The sequence below is a fragment of the Sitophilus oryzae genome, unplaced genomic scaffold, assembly GCF_002938485.1.
Source record: "Sitophilus oryzae breed Bouriz unplaced genomic scaffold, Soryzae_2.0 scaffold_1818_pilon_pilon, whole genome shotgun sequence".
In the NCBI taxonomy this organism is placed as follows: domain Eukaryota; kingdom Metazoa; phylum Arthropoda; class Insecta; order Coleoptera; family Curculionidae; genus Sitophilus; species Sitophilus oryzae.
The window spans coordinates 97,987-121,868 of NW_022146522.1; the positions used below are offsets into that span (position 1 = coordinate 97,987).

A 23,882-nucleotide genomic window follows, 5' to 3' on the forward strand; every position below is an offset into this window, starting at 1 on the left:
TTTGAGAAAGTATATGCGGAATTTCTTCAGCATACCTATCTAAAAGCTACCTAATAACAAAAAGAATTTTGACATGTCATTGACAATTGTGTTTGGTCAAATTTTAAGTGATTTTTTCATTTTTAGCCCTATTTTTAGATTTTCCGTACATAAAAGTGAAAACCCCGTTTTGCTAGCTGTTTTGTTTCTGAGTTATAATGTTTTAAACAATATTTCATATTTTTTTTATCTCAAAAACTGCGACTTTGACTGATTTTGATGTTATTACAAATTTTGTTGCAAATATTATTCCTAATCTTAAATTGAAAACCGCGTTTCGCTAGCTACTCTAATTTTGGAGTTCCGATTTTTAAAAATTTTTAACCCCCTCCCATACCCCCTTACCATCCCCCACCCCCACCAAAAACTAATGGCCAGATTCTCGGGTGCCACAGTACTTTTGTGCCAAATTTGGTTAAAATCGGTTTAGCGGTTTTTGAGTTATCGTGTTACATACAGACACCATGAAAATATTTTGTATTTAGGTCATTTATGGCCCAAATAACTCATTTTGAGTGAAAATAAAAAAAAAATTTTTACCGATCTTAATAGCCTACCATACCTGTTGGTATGGTCGGCTAAAAATTCAAAGAGAATGAAATAAAATCACGATTTATCCTATACTTTTATTACAAAAAAAGTCGGATTTAAAATAGGAGGGTTAATAATCAATAAAACGTTTTTGCAATTCATTTTTATTTAGATCTTTAGTTAAATAATACTCTTAATTTCTAAAAGTATTATTATTCATGAAATAAAACAAAAAATGAAAATGCATAATACAAGAAAATTGGTTGTTATTGTATACCACGAAGTACTCATCAAACAAAAATAAAAAAGGTAATAATAAAGTAAAAAATGGTTGTTTGTTATTGTACACCACAACAGCATGTTCATAAAATATGTACATTATCAATATTTTTTATGCTGAATGAAATATGTAAGTGTGCGACTGTGGTATTCATCGTTCATTTCGGAAAACTTAAAATTTTCTCCTAGTAACAACAAAATAAAAACACTAAAACACCACAATACACCAAAAACACTTTTACTTTTACACCGGACGCACGTTTCGGTAACCATGTTAGCATCATCAGCAGATGATTATAAACTTCATTGATCTGCTGATGATGCTAACATGGTTAGCGAAACGTGCGTCCAGTGTAAAAGTAAAAGTGTTTTGGTGTATTGTGGTGTTTTAGTGTTTTTATTTTGCTGTGTAACACCAAAGGTTCCAACCCTCAACTGTAATCCTAGTAACAAAATAAAATAACAATCTCAAACAAAAAATTAGTACCACATAGCCAATGTCTTTTTACATATTTCACTCTCAAAATAAGTATACAGGGTGCCAAAAAAATAGTTTTTTTGACACCCTGTATATAACTACACAGTGATCTAATTTTTACAATTTATTAAAAATCAATAGACTTAGAGTTAAATATGAAATAAAGTGGTTCATAATAATATTTAGTTCTATATTACAAAAATATAGGTGTATAATAAAATATTAAAGTCAAAAACTCAAATGATCCTTTAATAAGAATCTATTAAAACTAATAACTTTTTTCTCTATATATACTCGATATGTATATATTATTATATTATATACTCAGTATCGCTTAAGTATAAATGTATATATAAACATAAAGGTAAATATGACATAATCTGTCGCTCATTTGTCAGATATTTTTCTATTTAAAGAAAACTATCCTATCTTCATAATCACAAAAATAGTAGGGATTGGCTAAGTTACATTTTACTTATCAATATATTTTAGTTACCGATAGTTATCGGTTTATGGATAACTATCGATAAGTGAAATATATACCGATATTTATTGAAATGTTACCAATTCATTGACAGTTGACGATATATTTATAGATATCAATAGGTATAAGCCATCTACTGTTTGTTATTTGATATATCGACAACTATCGATAGTTGTCAATATATCGGCAAAATAACACCATCTCTAGTAACACCGTCAGTTTAATGTAACTTAACAAAACCCAATGGGTCTTATGAATAAAAGTTAAGCAAATGCTTTTACTTAAATTTCTTGAAATAGACTTATACAATTTGTAAACAACCAAGATAGTTCTATAGAAAAAGCAATTGCTTCTCTTTATTCATCAGGCCCAATATACCGGGTGGTGCATCGTCGTTGGAAACAGGAAATCCTATGCAAATGTTGACATGTCCAGACTCTGGCTCCCCTGTTAATTTTACAGTGAAATTGTAAATAGTTTTTTAAAGATCTGCATATGCTGAATACGCATGCCAAATTTGAACAATTGACCCCGGAAACACCATGGGGTTTTTTCGCGAAAAAAATTGAAAATTTTGATTTTTTTGAAAAAAAATTGATTTTTTTAATTTCAAGTTAAAAAACATAAAATTTTGATAATATGGCAATATATGTAGTACATAGATTAAATTTGCAAGAAAGTAAACCGATAAAAAATCCAGTGGTTCTCAAAATTTAAGCAAAAAATATTTTTTTTTAATTTTTAAAATGAAATAGCTTGGTTATTTTGGACTTATTTGAAAAACGGTAAAGAGGAAATGTTTCTTTTATGGAGATCTACCAGCCCTCAGCCCTAAAAATATTTGCACTTATTTAAGACTCACCCTGTATAATTTTACAAGCCAAGCAATTGACTCTGACGCCGTTTTTATCGATTTTATGCTACCTTTCCCATTTCTACAGTATACCCCCGGATTGTCTTTAAAAGAGGAAAAACTTTTTTATTATTGACGTTTAGAGGAAAATGCACTCTTCATAAAAAAATTTTGGTTGTTCTAAAATGATTGATTAATCCCGCTTTTTTCCATACCGTTTTAGAGAAAATTAAGAAAAACATGAAAATATGGCTGATTTTTTAAGTCATGAAAAACGAAAAGGCGTTTTTATGGTAATATAATTTCGGTTTCATTCTTTGATAGATGGTTATTATTAATTTTCATTAACGTCATATTGTTTGCTGTTGTTAAAGTATCACAGTTTCCGATAACTATATTATCATCCTTTCCGTAGCGTTGAACTATACAATTTTGTGTTTTTTTAACATTTTAAAACAGCAAAAAATATGACGTTAATTAAATGTCTATTAAAAGCAATCCAAAAAGCAATCTACCAATGGACGAAAACGAAATTATATTACCTTAGAAACGCGTTTTGAATTATAGGACTTCATACGAAAAAAATCAACCACATTTTCATGTTTTTCTTAATTTTCTCGGTCTTCTAATTAAAACGGTATGGAAATTTGGGAAAGTTGAGTAGGGGATTAGCCATTTCAGAACAAAAATTTTTTTTTATAAAGAATACATTTTTCTCAAAATGTCAATAGGAAAAAAGGTTTTCCTCTTGTAAAGACAATCCGGGGACATACTGTATGTACGCTAAACCTAAAAATTAATTTTACAAATACAAAAAATCATCCATAATAAATTAAACGATAGCCGAACGCCTAACTATCATCAACTGCTTCCACTTCTTCCACTACCACTTCTTCCACTACTTGCTCCGTCTTTGACGGATGGTGCTTTCGGGTATGATCTCTTAGCTGCGCCATTCTGATGAAGCCTTTTCCGCACTCGTCGCATTTGAACGGTTTCTCCATAGAGTGCGTCAGCAAATGTCTGTTGAGTACGTCGATGCGACCGAACTTCTTGTTGCATATTTCGCACTGGAACGGTTTCACGTGCAAATGAATGAGCAAGTGCTTGCTGAGATTGTGGCTCTGCTGGAAACGCTTGTGACAGATCTTGCACTCGCTCGGCTTTTCTCCGGTATGGACTCGGGTGTGTCGTTCGATGTCGCACAGCTTGGCGAATTCTTTCGAACATATCGAACAACGAAAGCTGAAATATTCGATAAGGTTTAATCAAAATTTTAATTGTAATTCGGTGACGGTTGGTAGTGTTGGCATTAAGGTGCACAAAAAAAATATTTTTTTTTCTTTTTAGTTACCGTGAAATAGAGGTTTGGTTTGGTTTCCTTTGTTCTAGTTCATCCAGAGGAATAATAATAAATAATAATAATTACAATATTTATTTCAAAAATGATCTAAATATGTACAATAAAATTACAAATATATAGACATATTGAAATATTGTCAGCGGTGAAGAGACTTTTATATTAAGAATTCCTTGATTGAGTAGGGTTCCAGTTCAATTAAGAGTTTTTTCAAGGATTTCTTATAGGTTTCTTGACTTTCGATTGCTCTTATGTCTTCAGGGAGGCTATTGTAAAACTTTACACACATGTATACTGGATTTTTTTCAGTCAGGGTGAGACGATGTGAGGGGAACTGGGCATCACTGGATCTTGTTTGGTATTCATGAGATTTTTCCATTTCAACTAGGGACTTATGTTTAAGGATGAATATTAAACACTCATATATATAAAGAGCTGGAAGCGTCATAATTCCGAAAGATTTAAAGTGTCCTCGACAGCTTTCTCTGTACTGAAGTTTCTTTATAAGTCTTATAATTCTTTTCTGAATCAAAAATTTCTGCAGTTTCTGAATTTGATCCCCAGAGAATAATTCCATATCTCAGCAGTGCCTCAAAATTTCCACAGTATAGTGTCTTCATTGAGTCTGGGTTCACATAACTTGACACAATTCTCAGACCGTAAGAAATTGTGCCAAGTCTCAAGCATAGCTTATAAATATGTTGGGTCCACTTTAAGTGCTCGTCTATGTAAATACCAAGAAATCTGCATTCACCACCAAGGCTGACATCCATTTCTCCAATTTTCAAATTGCTCGCTAATTCAATTTTCTTCTGTTGTGTTCGAAAAAATAGTGTATTAGTTTTTTCTTTATTTAGCATTAGTCTATTTGCCTCAAACCATTCCTCTACTCTCATGAAAGCCTTACTGCCATTCTCCTACAGAATATCTCGTGTTGTTCCATGAGTAAGTATATTAGTGGCATCTGCATATAGCATGTAAGGCTAAAATTTGCATTTCTTGTTGTTTGACTAATATCGTTTAAGTAGATGATAAAAAGTAGTGGCCCAATGATACTGCCTTGAGGTATACTAATGTGTATACTGGACTTTCTAATCTTTTCGTCTTTTCTCACAATAACTTGTTGTTCTCTATTTGTCAAGTATGATGTAATCCATTTGAGTGCTGGACCTCTTATTCCATATTTTTCGAGTTTTATTAGTAGTAAATGGTGGTCTAAAGAGTCATATGCTTTCGATAAATCAAGAAATATACCCATTGCCAGATCTTTATTTTCCAGATGTTGTATTATTGATGTAGTGAAATCGAACAATGCAGTAATGGTACCTTTCTCCTTCAAATACCCATCTTGTATATTCTGAAACAGTTTACAACTATTCATGAAAGTTAATATTCTGTTTGCAACTATTGTTTCAAATACTTTTGAAAAGCTTGGCTGTAAGCTAATTGGTCTATAATTATTCAAATCGGAGTGATCTCCTTTTTTGTAGATTGGTTTAATAAATGCCAACTTCAGCCTGTCTGAGAAGATACCATATTTTAGCGAATTGTTAATGATATAGCACAAGATATCATCAACAGATTTCAAACAGAATTTTACTATAGACGTTGGAACCTCGTCCACACTGCTGCTATGTTTATTTTTTAGACTTTGACCAATTTTTTGAATTTCCTCGATATTCAGATTTCAGTCGCATTAACTCATTGTTCTCACTTATGTTACACATGAATGGTACTTCCCTAATACTGGACAATATATTTGGCACAACACTGATTAAGTGATTGTTGAATTCATTTTCTAGAGCCAATGGGTCTTGATCTATAAAACAATCATCCTTTGGGGAATTATAACCAGTTGTTTCCTTGCAGATTGACCATAAACACTTCATTTTGTTATCAGATGATTTCACTCTTGCGTCATACTTGTTAGCTTTTTCCTTAACTAATAATCTGTCATATTCTTTCTTTGTGGCTCTGTAAATATCTTTATATTGATCGTGTGATTGATCGTTATATCTTGATAGCATTAGTAGTGTGTCTAATCTCTCTTTACATTCTGTTATTTACTTACTTTTGTATATTAATGTATTCTCTCTTGTTTTATACACAGGTTTATGTGGAAAGTGTTGATCAAAAATGCGGTGCAAGGTATTGCCAAAAATTTTCCATTGTTCGTTGACATCCAGATGTTGGTATCTGATATATTTCCTCCCAAGTTTCTTCTTTTAATGTGTCCGCAAATTGTTTCCTATTTCTTTTTTAAAAAAACTATTTCTTTTTTAATATGGATTGTAACTTGCTGTTCAGAATTTAAAAAACGTTATCACAAATCAATTGGAGCAAATAATGCGAAAATTTTACGTAAAATTGCATTTTTTCTCACTTCAAGCTAAAAATTCAGAATATCTACTTCGTTTTATAAGATATTTCTTAATTTTAAGGACCTAGAGTGAAACATTCCCATAAAATATTCAAAGAACAAACTAAAAATCAAAAATAGTATCCACGACAATTTTCTGTGGTAATTACGCCAGTTGTGGCAATAGACAATCCATGTCGTCGCCTTGTATTATCTCCCGGATCGGCAGACTGAATAGATTCCCGTAAACTAGTCTTCTAATTAGTTCATCTAGTTCCTCTCAGTCCATTCGGTCCGAGACAGGTAACATACGGCTGGCACTCTCCACTCAAGTCCAGCATCGGGCTACGATCCGTCGCCGGGGCATATTATTAGATATCAATCACAGTCTCAATCCCGGAATAGATCTTGAGGAACTAGTTTTTTAAGAAACCGGGAACTAGTTCCTTTCATTCCAGGGTCGATCACGAACTACACACCTCTACCGTGAAAATATCGTTCAGGATGATGAAAAAAAATTCTGATAAAGTTTTCTGTTCCCCTATAAGTAACTGTCCAGTTAACAATCTGTATAGAAAATGCTAATGTTTATCTGTGCCGTCTCTACTGAAGTCACGACTTGCTCTAGAAAGTTGCTTTTTTTTACTCAAAGATAGCTAATTGACTCTTCTAAAAACTGTCGTCGCCGGATTTTTTGTTATTCATTTAATTAAACAAAAAATAATTTTTTTTTTTGCCTGATGTCGTGCCAGGCTTCAATTAGTTTTTTATATTTTATCACGAAATATTGGCTCATAAACATAAAATATCATATTTTGTCTTGAAATAATGGATCAAAAACAGAAAATATGATATTTTATGTTTTTGAGCCATTATTCCGTGAAAAAAATATAAAAAATTGTGGAAGATATCATATACGATTTGAAGTGAACTTTAACCTTCAATAACTTTCAAACGAGTTGATAAGATGAAAATTCATATCAGACTTTTTTTGAAGACCGTTTAATAGAATATGTATTGATTTTGACCTACTAGAATATGTATTGATTTTTACAGAACGCTAATTTGTGTGTTAAAACGTAATACAATTCCAAAGAAAAAAAATTGTTTCCCCATGTTATTTAAATGGGAAATAGAAAATCACGATGAAGCACGTCTTAATATTAACATTAAAAGCTTAAACTTTACCAGAATTTTTCGTTCACCATCCTGAACGATATTTTCACGTAACTAAAAAGAAAAAATATATTTTTTTTGGTGCACCCTAATGGGTATAATATGCTATTTAGACAACATAAAAAATCACTCTAAAAAAATAAAAAATGTTTATAGGCTTGGTGCATTTCAGTTCATTTTAAAAATTCCGACCTCAGCGCTCGATACGGCAGAAATCAAAAGTTCTCGCTATGTATTTCACAGTGTTCCGATGTCGATCGCATTGAAATAATATTAAAATCGTGGCTTTGACATAATATATAAGTAAACTACTCAAAACAATTATCGCATATTTTCTAAAAAAAATATATTAATTCAAAAAACAAGACATTAGTTACAAGTTAATAAAATTGCCTGTATAAATCATCATTCTTTCGCAGAAAAAATTATGATTGATTTAAAAAAATAAAAATTTCACAAATTTATTATTTCAGTCAAATAACTATCTACACAACGTGTTTATTTTTTGTCAATAATGACATGTATTGACTATTTCGATTCTATCTAGAGAACGGTCGCTCGTAGCGGTTTTTACCTAGAGACATTTTTTACGTAAAACGTCACGGAAATGTATATTTTTTCACTCTGTAGTTTTATACAGGTATGGACAAAAAGTTATTACTCTACAAAACAGTTAAAACATATGTAGGTGGCGCCCCCTACAAATAGGAGTCATATTGACATCAAACTCAAATTTTTCATGTCAAAAAACACGCAGACACTAATTTTCATCCAAATATTGACGTTGCTTCAGAAATAATTTGGAAAAAATTGAAATAAAAATGAAACTTCTACACCCTGTATCTGCGAAACTAGGCGTTTTCGGACATACATTTATTCAAACTTTTTTACCTATTTTTATCTACAGAATATGCTGCCGAAGTTTCCGGAATACAGTTCGGACCACCCTGTATAATAAGTGGAAAGCCAGACAAAACTATATTGGTTCTATACCCTAGGTACCATAAAGGTATACGACCCTGTATTAATAAATTTTTCGTATGCTCGCTATTTAAATCCGTGTATTTGTATATGCCGGTTGTTTACGATATTCTCCGATGGTGGCAGCACCGGCAGAGAATGCACCAAGCCTATATGCTAGACTGCCGAGAATCAAAATAAATCTATCAGCTATAAAAATCTACCTACTTTTTTGGTATGGCTGGCTTCTGTAAGACGTGAATTTGAAAATGCTCATCCAGTTCTTTTTTGGAGATAAATCCTTTATCACATTTTTTGCACTGATATGGGTCTTTGCCTGAAATTTTAAAATAAATTTTTGAATTATTAGTTAATTATGTAATGACTGCCCTGGGTCAAGGCACTGAAATTTTAGTATTTAATCTCTTCTTCTATGTGTATGTATTTGTTCTTTTTCTCAATAAAGGCAATTATCGTTATTACTATTATTAAATCGTCAAAATCAAAATTTTAATAAAAAAATTTAGAATAAAAAACCTTCTAATGATACTCACCTCGGTGTATTCTAAGATGTGCCATAAGTTCATCAATACCTTTAAAACTATCATCACAATGGTTGCACTTATAAGGAGTTTCCTTATTCATATGACTGACCTATATTTAATAAAAAATATGTAAAATGTACTCTTTGTCATAAAAAAATCTCACCTTGTGCTTCGTTAACTGATAATGAGTTGGAAATAAATGTAAACAAATTTTACAAGTAAACCAATTAATGGTTTTCTTTTTATCCACTGAATGTTTCAGCTTATACTCTGCATAATCGTCAGGCATCCATTCTGCCAAACTTTCCGTATCTGTATGGTTGGTATCATCATCTAAAATTTGTGTATATGGATTAAAAAAAAATCCTGAAGCAGAGAACACTTCCATACCAGTTGATTCTTCTTGTTCATCTTTTACTGGTTTTCCTGCTGCTCTCTCTTTGATAAGATCATTATGATCAAAAAGTCTGTGTTTTCTCATTGTATAATAACTTGGAAATTCCTTAGAGCAGAACTTGCATAAATATTTCTTTTTAACATCCTTCAATAAATGCTTTTGCTTATATTCAACATACTCTTCGGGCACCCATTCTTTGCGACTATCATCATCAGAATCAAATTCTACAACAAATTACCATTAATTATTAGAAATACCTACATTAATAAAAAGCATGTGAAATTATTTAATAAATTGAAAAAAAATCAAGCAATTCTTACCTTCCTCATAATCATCATCTTCATTGCTAGCTTCTACTGCAGATTTTTTAAACATAAAATCAAGTTCATCGTCAACCTGTTTTAAATTACTAACATGTTCTTGGGCATCATCTAATAAATTTGTTAAATTATCTGATGAAGAGAAAGTCTTTCTTGGACGTCCCCGTTTTTTAGGCACTTCTAAATTACTGATTCTTTCCTGTAAAGTAGATGTTGTAGGAGGATTTTCTTCAATGTTGCTTATAACCTTTTTTGGTCGGCCTCTAGGCCTCTTTACAGCAGGGCTTTCTACAATATCTTCCCTTGGTATAAGACTAGTTTTCCTTGGCCGACCTCTAGGTCTTTTAAAAACTTCTGGAGCATTTAATTCTGGAGATTTATCATTTATATTTGCAGAATCATCTAATGGTCCATTAAAAACATCTGGAGAATTTAACATTGGACGTTCATTTTCACTTACAGGCTCATCCAACATCAATAAGTTCTGACTGTTAGATTCAGATTCATATATTATATTATTCGATTCATCAATTGGAATTGTCGTATCAGCTGGCTCAATCTTAAAATATGACGACGATGCAGTCTCGTCCACAGCTTCTCGTTTAATTTCATATTCCTGGATAAGAAGATCACCCTCAGAAGAAGAATCAGACGAATATCCATCTTCATCTTTCGATTTTTTTATGTGGGATATTATAATGTCACCGTTTTCCCCTAATATATTTCCATCCAAAACAGAATGTTTTATATTCGGTTTATTATAGATAATAATTTGTTGGATAATTGAAGGTTTCTTATCATTACCAAAACTCATTTTGAAAATTAAAGTCGGTAACTATACTACAAAAATAAATATAAATATACGTATTATACGGAAATAAAATATAAAACTTACCTAATTTTAGGTCGTAGTGATTGTTTTATTTGACCAGATGGTCAATGGATTCCTTTTAGTTTATTAATAAAGAAAAATGTAGACTAGTAGGAAAAATAAATACGTTTGAAACACTTGTTGCACTGAATTTGAATGTAAGAATTTGGTGCACAATTTGGTGGATTTAAAATAAGGAGAAACACAATTTCTGGTGCAGGAGCCAGACAAACAATTATAAAACTCTCGCCAATTCTTGGCAATTCTGACAAAATGGCGGCTGAAGCAGCTAGGCCATAGATATAAATTAAGATAATAGCGAGAACGCCTATATATATTTATAGCAAAGAATAAGAGTAAGATAATTATTATAACCGGTATTTATTGCACAATAAAATATCGGTAATTCTAAAAATTGTATAAAATTTTGATTTATTTAATAAAAAATTCCAATCCAATCTTATTATTTTATTCAATGATAATTTCCATAAGATGGCGCAACAAGCTGCAGAGTTTTATTGGTTGCCTATAAATATATAATTATCTTTGGCTTTTGAGAAACGAAGATTTTTAGTAATAAATTCTTAAAAATTAAAAAAGGAAATCGGACCATTTCTTTGCATAAACTTTGATACTCAGAATCTCATCAAAAAATATCGATGATTCTAAGATATATATAAATAAACTTTACTCTTGCCCTTAGATTATGAATAAAACGTGATAAAACTTTACCCAGCACTAATAGTAGTTCAAATGGTTCAAGTTAACAATCACCCCCATCTGTTCTGTGATCACCCCCTAGAGAAATACTAAAGCATAGATGGCATAGATAAAGATCCTAGAGTGATTCTAAATTAATCAATGAACAATAAAATAATGTTAAGGAAGGAAAACAAATTGTGTTAAGTTTTAAAGAACATATCATCCATTTATATATATATGAACATATAATCCAGTTACATATGTATTTTTTATGTAAATATTATGTGTATCAATGGAATGTACTAAGAGCAATTACAGATATAATTTAAATGAGAGAAATATAAAAATATGTAATATTATTTTAAAAATAATCTAATAAATTATACAAATAAAGAACATATATAATCCATTTATGGAACATATAACAAAGTTACATCTATATTTTTATGTAAATACTATCATGTATATATACCAATGGAATGTACTAAGAGCGATTACAGATATAATTTAAATGAGAGAAATAATGCAATATTAAAAGAAATAATATAATATTACTTTAAAAAAATAATCTAATAAATTACAAATAAAGAACATATAATCCAGTTATATATATGAACATATAACACAGTTACATCTATATTTTTTTATGTAAATACCATGTATACCAATGGAATGTATTAAGAGTGATTACAGATACAAACGGGAAAAATATAAAAATCTGAAATATTATTTTAAAAATAATCTAATAAATTAAAAATATACTATTAATAACATAAATAAAAAAATAAACTCTAAAATAATTTTAATCTCTTATTTTTCTTTCTTGTTTTTGGCTTTAGCACTGTTGCTGTTCTTCTCTGATATAACTTCTCCGCTAATATCATCAGTTCTTGAATTATCCACGGGATACAACCTACAAAAATTCAAATACAAAAAAATATATACAAAATACCACAACTACAAATACCATCTTTGATACAAATAAATTAGAAAAATGACATCATCCCTAAAGCAAGCAACTCTGTGAGCTGTAGGCATCGTTATTATAAATGCAAATATATCATCAATAAATGTGTTGAATGCTCTATATGTAAAGGCTCTCCAAGGAAGTGCAGCCACAGACTTAAGCCTGTAGTTGATAAACAATTGTGGAAGCATAAAAAGAAATCCAAAAGCATAAACTCCATTTACTAAACTGTTCAGTGTCCACGAATACCAGCTTAAAACAAAAATTAAATATGTTATTATCTACTCATAATCTCAAAACAGCAAGTTGTATACCTTTTATGTGGTTGGTACAGTAAGGAGTATATAGCAGCTGCCACACATAACGGATAAAGTAAATAACTTAAATATTTCATGCATTCTTTGTCATATTTTTTGGTTTCAGCTTCAGCAGCAGATTCTGTATTGTCATGATTGAACTTAAAGCCTCTTAATGAAATTGACACATTTGTTTTACATACTTTAGATACTTTCCATACCTTCAATACAATATGTTACTTCATATTCCAGTAAGAAAATTAAATGAAATAAACTTTACCTCAATCAAAGTTGCAATTCCAGCAGGTATAAGAACCAACAATGATGTGCCTTCATCAAGAAGAAATAAAAATACAACTCCCTGAGAAAATGCCCTCCATAATACAGTTCTTGTAGATAATCCAGCCATGGATGTTTGTGACTTCCAAAAACTAACATCATTTTTGAATGATAAAAAGTCCAACAACACCTAGAAATAATTTTAGAAATTGTTTAAAAAAATATTGAATATAGTGATTAAGAATTACATGTACAGTTCCTATAATCATTGTAGCGGATAATAAATATAAATTAGTGTCTGCAAAAACACCTTTAACTTCATCTAGATCTTTGTCTGAGAATCCCAATGTTAAAAATTGTTTTAAAGAAGCCTCCATTTGTAAAACAAATCTCATTTTGCCCAAAGATATAGGTTTGTAAGCAAATTTTAAAGTTACACTTCGAGTATCTTCAGTAACTTCCTCTAAATCCTGTAACCTCAAACTTAAAAAATCAAGTGAGACAAGTGGCAAAAATCTAGACCTACTATTTATACGCATTTCCTTCGCTATCTCAAATGGAATATTTCTAAAAAAAATGTATAATCAGTACTGATAAAAAGAAACTACCTAATTGTGATATATACTTGTGTGGTAAATGCAATTCTTCAGTACACATCATAACTGAATATTTAGACCTTATATGGGTCACAGGTTTATATACTTGTTTAACTTTGTTATTCTTCAATAAATTAAAAGCAGCACTTTGCGGTACAGCAAACTCAGTTAATCTCCCTCTTATATTTGTACGATTCTCATGTCTTTTCAATTCACTTGTTCTCAACTTCATATTATTCTTACCACTTGGTAACAACAAAAAGTTTATGTACATTGTCCCATTTCGACGCACCTTTCTAGGGATATCAATTTCGATATTTCTTAAAAAATAGATAGTATATAAATAATTAAATCCAAATATAAAACATTAAGCATACTCTTCAAATGAGTTCCTGTAGTCAAAGTCCTTAATATAAAAGACTGGATTTTCTAACTTATCGTCCACGTAGATTACCATATCCAAGGGAGGGTTGTCGTTTAAATAAGAATGGAAGCAAATATCAGTAGGACTACATACTGGAGCCTTCCAAACATTAAACATACTCCAGATAGAATGAGCAATGACGAAGAAAAAAAGCGTAGCTAATATTGTTGTCAAAGAAGGCTTCATATTCGGTCAGTCAATGTTATTTCCTTTTAATATATATATTTCATAATTTTGTATTTTTCTTTTAAAACGGTGCTCGGATTTTTACTGTTATGGAAAGGAAAAATTATAACCTCAAAACAAGCCGAAATTTGACAACTGCTAGGTATCATTAACTGGTTGCATATATATAAGCAAAAATGTGGGAAAAATTCAGTGAAAAATTAAAAAGTTATTATTATATTATTTTATTTATAATTCGTATCATATTCTCTATGAGGTAAGTAGTAGGTATCAGTTATTAGTTCCATAGATAATCAGAATCCAATTTGTGTTATTTTTTTTGTATTTCTATACAGGGATGAAACAATAAAACATTTTTTTTAAATAAACATGTATTATTATTTACAAATCTGAAAGTACATTATAATATTTATTATATAATTAACTATAACTAATTCTAGACGATCTTTTTTATGTGCAAAAATGGTGAATTGCAGAGATTTAAATTTACATTGTATTATTTTCAATGCAAAACTAAACTCGCACAGAATCTTCGAGCAATATAATTTTTTGAATCATCGCGTTAAGTGTAAAAATTACCTTAACGTCCAGAGCCTGTAAACGTGAAGGTAGTTTTGACCATATCAAATTATACAATACGAAAACAGCTGTGAATTACAGATGTCTTCGTATGTAAGACAATTTAGAGCAAAATCAACAAGAAGTTGGCGATTAAAAGTTATATTGCTTAAATTAGACCTTTTTGAGAAATACTTTGGCGCAGATAGAGAAAAATAACATCTAATGCAATGATTTTCAGTTTTATAACCTATTTCAGTTCAACCCTGTGGTGTGTACGTGTACATAAAGTTAAAATAAACTCTTTAAACGTTAATGAAACAACAGTTACTTTTTTTGCAGACAAGTCGATTCAAAAAACATGAATATATTACATATTTTATCTAAATGTTGCTTTTGGTTTCATTCGACCACTTTATATACAACCTCTGTATACATCTATGATATATATGTATTAATGGTATTCTATAATATAAAACACTTGTGTTTATAGTCTATGATATCAAATTTAAGATGGACAGTAACAAACTTGTCAAAGACGAAAGACGGAGACATACTTCAGCGTCCTTTGTCCTTTTTCGAAACAAAAAATTATATTCAACAATATTTTACATGTCCATCTTATACTTTTCATGTACACACATACACAAAAGCATATATTGTCAGAACTATACGCCATTTTTCAATCAATATTTACATATTTATGTTACCCTCCTTAAGTTTTTCTTTTGGCAGTATATTTGTAGATTTTATTTATATAGTTTTAAACATCTATTGATTGGAAACTTTGTCTTAATCAGTTGAACATAATTATGGAAAATATAAACATAATTTCGTACTCAAAAACTGTTAATAACAAATACTAAACCTTCAATGAAACCAAAAAATAGTTCAAGCTGAAATTACACAAACGATGAAAGTAATTACTCACAGAGAGTTTGCTTTTAATATCTGGGAGAGCAATAAAATTGGTTCTCTTTTAATAAAGTTAAAACAGTCTTTAAGTATTTTTATGTATCTTTAAAATTTACTATAGGGGCCAGAACAATGGATTGTTATAGAGTTTGAGCACTAACTTTATGTGTTGCTTTTACATAGTATTTAAAACATATTAGTTCTTAATCTCTTTTTGAAAACGTAAAGTTGGATTCAGAGTTCCGTAGCCATAAAACAAAAAAAAATATAAGTCCATTATACAGGGTGTCCCAGGCTGATCGTGCATTAGAAGTTTCTAGAGAACAAGTAGAGAACCATAATATCTAGATCGGAGATTTTTTGAACATTACTGTTTCACAACGAGATCTATCGATTAAAAATATTTTCAATATGGCGGCACGTCCGGAAATACCGGAAGTTGACAGCAACTTTCTTATTTTAAATGGGTACCCCCATTTTTTATTACATACTTAAATTCCCTGTAAAATTTTGTGAATTTTGATCTCAAACACTCTATACCTAACATTAACCGTTTTTGAGAAAAAAAAATATTTAATATTTTTGGAGGAAAAAAACTGCCTGTCAAAAAAATTTGTATAGCCTAAACGTCAAATTTAACGATTACCACAGACACTGGGACATAAAGACATGTGGCTATCTATTTCAAAAATTAAATTGTTCGAATGTCATATAGTATTGGTCGCAGCTGTCATAGAATTGAGCGATTACAAAATTATCATAAGTCATTTTTTTTAAATGGAAACCCACTTTTTTTATTTCACTAGTGAAAAGGTTTTTTAATTCGTTACTTTTTGATTATACATGTTCCTATACCTGAAATAAATGGTTTTTAAGTTAAGATTTAGTTTTAAAGCGTAATTTTTTCTTGATTTTAGCTAGCTTCCTTTGACATTAAGTGTGAAACCATCAGACAATTTATTTCCTTCTGTCAAGAAACTAATTATTTGAATTTCGTATAGTATTATAAATACTGCTGGTAAAACTTTATAAAGTGTATTTATAAAAATATATCTCGTATTTTAGTGATAGATAGTGGCAATATGACATGGCCAGATATAGTTTTACGTCGCGTGACGTTTAAAGGCTTAGGCTACTGGTTAAAAAAACAAAAAAATATACCCTTTAAAACTAAATCTTAAATAACTTAAAAACCATTTATTTTAGGTATAGGAACATGTATAAACCAAAAGTAACGAATTAAAAAACCTTTTCACTAGTGAAATAAAAAAAGTGGTTTTCCATTTAAAAAAATTATATATGATAATTTTTTAATCGCTCAATTCTATGACAGCTGTGGCCATGATTATATGACATTCGAACAATTTAATATTTGAAATAGATAGCCACATGTTTTCTCTTTATGGCACAGTGGCTGTGGTAATCACTAAATTTGACGTTTAGGCTATACACATATTTTTGACAGGTAGTTTTTTTCGTTCAAAAATTTTAAATATTTTTTTTTCTCAAAAACGGCCAATGTTAGATATAGAGTGTTTAATATCAAAATTCATAAAATTTTACAGAGAATATAAGTATGTAATAAAAAATGGGGACACCCATTTAAAATAAGAAAGTTGTTGCCAACTTCCGGTACTTCCGGAATTGCCGCCATATTAAAAATATTTCTGATCGATAGATCTCGTTGTGAAACTATGATGTGCAAGAAATCTCCGAGCTAGATGTTGTAGTTCTCTAGAAAGTTCTAATGCACGCTCAGCCTGGGACACCCTGTATAACCTGTAAGCTGTAACATCCCTCAAGAGTATGTCAGGCCACAGCATCACAGACCAGAATACAACTGCCCAAACAAACCGTTCTGGTCATTCTAAATCCGTGGTCAGTATTTTAATCAGTCAAAAGACAAAAAGATAAATGACCCTATTAGTTGATTTAACAAGGGAGACAGAAAAAATACAAAGTTGTTGGCGGTTCCTACGTACAGTATGCATGATGAGAGAGACAGATAGAAAAGATGAGAGAAAACAAATTGTGTGAAACTTCTTACTTCCGTCTAGCCGTCTATCTGTCTAGTCGTTCATTGGAGTACCTCTATACACGTGCTGAGTTTGGTTCCAATCGACCCATAATTAAGAAAAAACCTGATGATTTCGTTCATTTAGAAGCAACGGTTCGAAACGTCGAGGAAGTCATCCTGTAGCCCGTCCCCAATTATGCTGAAATCGACCCACATTTTTCTTCAATATCAAATCGTTAGTCCCACCCTGATGAAGATGTAAAGGAAACGTCGTACCCCCCGACAAATTTGATCGCGATCGGACGACATCAACATTGGACGTTTCTTACGTCAAAACTAACTGTTACAGTAACACACGTTTCGTACACGGTCAAGTTGACTTTGGTCCAATCTATCGACATACCAAATTTCATTTAAATCGGACGATTTTTTGATTTGATTCATGGATGATGGGGTTTATAGTGCACGAAAAGTACTCTTAGAGCCCTATCTACATTCCGAGTTTCAGCCCCCTAGCTCACATAGGGCCCGAGTTACGACGCTCCAAGATCGTTACCACTTTTCCTCTCGCGTCTCGTGTGTCATGGATGTGTCGCGGCCTTTGTACCCCCATCGCCGGTAAAGAAGTTTCACAAAAAATTGTATCAGCCCGTTTTTCTCTCTATTTCAATATTCTGTATTTATACTAGTGAATTTTCATCATTTCTTGCGTTAAAATCCAGACTAGTGATTTAGGATCACCAGCTGTGTATAAAATTGAAGCTTGCGCGTTGATATGTCACGACATATAGCAAGAAATAATAAAGTAACCTTGTGACGCACAAGCTTTCAGTTGCAGCCGAAAATCATGAATGTACACTGAATGTGTTCATAGATCAGTGACGTCATGCTTGACAAGCTCATATGAAGACTACACGGGAAAAACCAGATATGTCACATTTTCATTGAAATTAAGATAGCGACACAACTTTATAGGCAAATCTTAGCGTTATTCGAGGTACCATCAATGGAAGCAATAATACTGTTAGTCCCAGAGATATTACAGATTGGTTATTTTGCTGTACAAGGAAAAAACCGGAGTAGTCCACGCGTAAATAGTAAAAACCAGAGATGTCCTTACGCATGGGCAACAAGGGTACATCTCGCAGTTAGTATTACATGTATTAAATTTAAGTAATCTAATAAACACCTACTTAAATATTAATTTTCATCCTACAACAAAGAAACAATAGTTTAGATTTAGGTTTAATACAAAAGGATACAACTTTTAATTGGACATCCCTGGTTTTTCCCCTGTTTTGTTTTGCATTTTGACATTTTTATTTCGGCATTTCAGAATATTGCAATAATTAACAATAATTCAGAATTGGCAGTAATATATATTTTTCTAATTATTCAACCAATCAAAAATAATATATTTCTTTAAAAATTAACGAATGGGGATAAGATTCTAACGCTAAATTGTATTTTTCTCGGCTCCGACTAAAATGGACAAAGCTGGTTTTTCCCTTGGAGTCTTCATATGAGGGTGAGCACACACTATTGTTTTTTATACATCCGTGTACAGCGACACGTGTATGACAGACGTGTTTGTTGGTCTATGACTACATTTTATGTTTTAGCCCATGGGATTCTGAATCAAGCTTAAATATACCGGGTGGTGCACATCGACGTTAGAAACATAGCAAATCCCATGCAAATTTTAATATAACATTGGCTCCCCTATTAATTTTACAGCGAAGTCGTAAATGGGTTTTTAAAGGTCTGCATACGCTAAATACACATGCCAAATTTGAACAATTTTGAACAAGCCGATTTTAATTAGTTTAAGAAAAACTACATCTATTTTTAAATTAAAACCTATAATTTTATCATTGTCAAATATTAATTGTTAGTACCTAGGATTAGTGTCCCCGAAATGCATTTTATATTTTAAAACTTATTCGAATTAGGCAAAAGCTCTAATGTATAGAAAATACCATTTAACATTCACAAAATTATAGGTTGTCAACTTAAGGTATGTTTTAATTTGCCAGGTTTTGTATTGTATTGTTACCTGTCCAGTTTCAATTTAAAATAGATACAGTTTTACTGAAATCAGTTAAAATCGGCTTGTTCAAAATTGTTCAAATATGGCACGTGTTTTCATCATACGCAGACCCTTATAAAACCTATTTACTTAGCTGTAAAATTAATATGGTATTCCTATGAAGGATTTCCTATGTGTCCAACGCCGATGCACCACCCGGTGTATTTATATTTTCTAAATAAAAACTGAATCATTATAAATAAACATAAACTTGAAATAGAAGCAAAATTGATATCTTTTTTGTGATATCACAAGAAGTTTAGTCTATAAAAAAATAAACTGTAGAGAATAGTAATAAAAGTTAAGATAAAAATGCCATATCTTGGCCTTCTTTATTACATTGTATAATCACATAGTAGTCTATAGTTGTTCTCGCGCAATTTTCCAGTATCGCGGACATCACGATACTTCAGAGCTATCAAAATTGCTACTTTATTTTTTAATAAAACTATATAGGTTGGTATTGGTATGAGTGGTATGAGTGTAACAAAGCCTGATTTAATTCAAATTGTTTTTTATGTTTTTAAGATGTATTTACTATTTAATAAAATGTAATGAAACAGCAAAAAGCTTACATAAGGTTTAAAATAGAGTAGAAATATCAAGATGTAACACAGCGTCTACACTATGGAGTGTAGAGATGAGGAGAAATATCTCTTATGGGACTTTATTATTTGAAAAAGTGGTCACAAAATGGGAAGAATAAGGGTTCACCAAATAACCGCAGTGGCGCTAATGACGCATAAATCTAAAAAATGAAAAGTAAGAAACCAAACATTACCAAAAAAATCTTTGTTAATATTTTTTAGAATATAAAATATAAAACAATTGTTTTTATATATTAGAGGCCCAGTCTATTGCTGCTGAACAAAAATCAATAATTTATTTCACGTGACATGAAAATAAAATTTGTATTTTTTCGAAACCAGCGCCTTCACGTCAAATATCTATCTCTTTTGAATCATTTCCTGTTCTAAAAATTTTCGGCGCCTATTTTAAATTTTAGGTTTTTGCTACAGCAGCACCATCTTAAGTCTTCTCTTTTTATGACCTTTTTTAATGCACGAAGATATTTCTCCTTACCTCTACACTAAATAGTCTACACTTGTATTCGCTGCCTAACCTAGGCTTTCTTCTATTTTGTTTAAGCCCAAGCGTCACCATACACGATGTCAAATGTCAAAAGGAGAAAAACTGCGCGAGAAAAACTATATTTAAGGCTGTATTCCGTTGCAAAACCAGGCGAACCAGACCGGTAAATTACGGTTCCTGAAAAACATCGGTTTGATACGGAACGGTTTGGTAAAATACTGGAAACGTCAAACGTTGACGTTTTCTAAATTTCAATACCTCTATTATAAAATTTATCTTTTATGCATTTTTAATGTACCTATTCTCTGCTTCTTTTGCTTTTTCTTTTCAATGGAGTTTAATATTGAAAAGTACTTTATTAATAAACTGTTAAACTCGTTAGACAGCTCAAGTGAAGATTTGTAGGTCCAATATTAAAACAGATCAATAATAAATAAACAAATCTAATCAATATTTATATTTTTATAGCGTACAAAACATTCACGATTACTTGTTGTCTTGTTTTTCATGTTTTCTTTAAATGTTCCTGACTTTAAGAAACAATCGCTGCATGATAAGTTTAAATGGTCCTAAAAATTCATTCTACACACACCGGAAAAATCTAGGGATATCATTTTATTAAAGTTAAAAATAAATGTTTTGAATAAACAACCACATATTTGTAGGCCGATTCTTTCTACTTCGATTGAAACGAAGTAGTCACACTAGTTATTTCTAAATTTGGGATATTTGCAGAAGTGTTTGTGCATTTTTTGTCAAATGTATAAAAAGCACCTAGCATCGATTGTTCGAATTTAACCTGTACTGGCTATGTTTTTATGATAACTGGCCAGCATTCATTCAAATAACTGTTTAGTATTAAACGACATTATGGAGCGTAGACATCTTAACAGAGACGAAATGCTAAGGGCCATGGGTATGCTCGAAGCTGGAATGCGCCAAATCGACGTAGCTAGAGCTTTAAATACAACGCAAAGAGTAATATCGCGATTAAGTGCACGCTACCGTGAAAGTGGTGATGTTGCTGAAAGGCACACAGGGTGACATCGCATTACTACCCCTCAGCAAGATCATTTTTTACAATTAAATGCTCGACGCCGACCGACTCTTACAGCACCAGAGCTTAGTTTAATTCTCCAGGAAACACATAATGTAACCGTTAATCCTGACACTGTTCGCAATAGATTAAGAGAGGTCAACTTAAGAAGCAGACGCCCCTGGAGAGCTCAACCCTTAACGAGAGGAAATCGAGGGGTACGATATTTGTGGGCTCAAGATCATGTTTAGTGGTCGAATGAACAATGGGCTAATGTTCTCTTTAGGATGAGTCACGCTTTGGAATTCATCCGGATTCGAGAAAGCTTAGGGTATGGAAAGAACCGGGAAATCTTATTCGGTTGGATCATGTTCAGGAAGTGCACCCTTATCAAGATGGAACAGTTATGGTCTGGGGAGGAGTCCAGTTAGGCCGAAAAACCAATCTCGTTTTTCTTGAAAGGTTTCTAACAGAAATCACATATCGTGATTTAATTCTTGAGCCTGTCGTGTTACCCTATGCCAATGACTTTGGGCGAAACTTCATTCTCATGCATGACAATGCACGGCCTCATACAGCCAGAGTGGTAAGTGAGTTTATCAATGCTTATCAATTAACATTTACCTCAAGAAGAGATCGACAACTTGATCAGGAGCATGGAGAGACGATGTAGGGCTGTAATGAACAGTAGAGGAGGCCATACCCTTTATTAAGTAAAAATGGTTTTATCTTTTTTTTTAATTCACAGTTTAGAATAAAAAAAATGTGTGTATTTTAGTTCAATAAAAATCATGGTAAATTTGAAAAATTTGGTAAATTTCGCATTTTTATTTCCAATACGTCCTGTAAACTATTTGTTTATTTTAATTTCATTATATCAGAAATGCAAATAATAAAATTACTGACGATGGCTGGATAAAATTGTAATATCCCTAGACTTTTCCGGTGTGTGTATTTAGTTAATGAAATTTATTTACCTTTACTGCCTACCTCCATTGCTTTAGGATGTAAATACAAAATATTATTACAAATTTTAGAAATTAAATGAGAATTTCACTCGAACTTCCAATATTTGCTTGATTTCTGTCACATAAATGACATTGATTGACAAACAAAACCAGAAAAACCAGCCTTTTCGCGCTGGTTAGTTTGGTGACAGTTATAATCGAATTTTTCAGGAACCGTGTTCCGTAAATAAGAAAACTTTCAGGAAGCCGATTGATACGGAACATAAAACCATAACCAAGGTAAGCAACGGAATACATCCTAAATAATTTTATATAACTTAAATCATATTAGTCATATTTTTATCAAATATCAGATTCGCCCAGATTGTACTCATGATAAAATCAAACTTTTAAACGACCCACTCGTTTTAAGAATGCTTTTTAAAAAAAACTATAGAAAAATGTAGTAATAACTCTTAATATTAAAATCACAGTCTCTCATAAAATATATTTGTATAAACTAAATTGAAATAAATATACCTAAATATATTACTTTAAACGTATTAATAGCTTTTAAGAGATAGCAAAGAGATTTTTATTCATAAGAATATTTTGCCCAGGTAACAATTACTAAACATATAGAATCAAGGGACGATATTGTACAATAAACACGGATTTTTTGGCACTGGAAAAAACAAAGCGAAATTATTATTTAAAGGATCAAGCGCGAAAGTTACGTTACTTAGTATTTGTTACCTTTATTAGAGTTTTTCCTTACGAATGCTACAATCAGTCAAAAAGATAGTAAAAAATATCTTAACTTATTAGTAAAAAAATGTTACCTCCATTGCAATCGAACAGTGCAAGGAACAACGGAGATTTAAAATTAATACTGTTTAAGAACTGCTAATGTATCTATAAGTAATTTTTGGCGCTCATTTTTCACTGGGTTTGATAAATATTCATTTCTGTTTTGGCTTAACTTAAAAATATAATGAGGAACTGAATGAAAACTACGTCACAGTAAGCAGAGAAAAAAAAAATTTGGAATCTTTGGTAGTGACAGCTGATATTATTTTTATTTTCAAACGTCACAAAAGTACTAATTTTTGCGACATGATGACAA

The 23,882-nt window shown here is 31.2% G+C and overlaps 2 protein-coding genes across 3 annotated transcripts; both read right to left on the reverse strand.

Moving 5' to 3' along the window:
- Positions 1–2,619: 2,619 nt before the first annotated feature.
- On the reverse strand, positions 2,620–10,922 carry LOC115883145 (zinc finger protein 678-like). 2 transcript variants are annotated; one of them, XM_030901461.1, is made up of 7 exons: positions 10,677–10,922; positions 9,782–10,616; positions 9,455–9,685; positions 9,228–9,397; positions 9,074–9,173; positions 8,748–8,856; positions 2,620–3,909 (listed from the first exon to the last, which is right to left on the reverse strand). In XM_030901461.1, exons 2-7 carry the CDS (start codon positions 10,593–10,595, stop codon positions 3,516–3,518), a joined length of 1,818 nt encoding a protein of 605 aa, XP_030757321.1. In that variant the 5' UTR covers positions 10,596–10,616; positions 10,677–10,922; the 3' UTR covers positions 2,620–3,515. The 2 variants fall into 2 exon arrangements, with proteins under 2 accessions (XP_030757321.1, XP_030757320.1); XM_030901460.1 differs by having other exon boundaries at positions 9,782–10,621.
- Positions 10,923–11,653: 731 nt separating this feature from the next.
- LOC115883154 (cleft lip and palate transmembrane protein 1-like protein) lies at positions 11,654–14,227 on the reverse strand. The gene is made up of 7 exons (XM_030901467.1): positions 13,870–14,227; positions 13,522–13,812; positions 13,145–13,463; positions 12,898–13,086; positions 12,636–12,838; positions 12,322–12,573; positions 11,654–12,267 (listed from the first exon to the last, which is right to left on the reverse strand). The coding sequence occupies exons 1-7, from the start codon at positions 14,100–14,102 to the stop codon at positions 12,165–12,167; spliced, it is 1,590 nt and encodes a 529-aa protein (XP_030757327.1). The 5' UTR covers positions 14,103–14,227; the 3' UTR covers positions 11,654–12,164.
- Between the last annotated feature and the right edge of the window lie 9,655 nt (positions 14,228–23,882).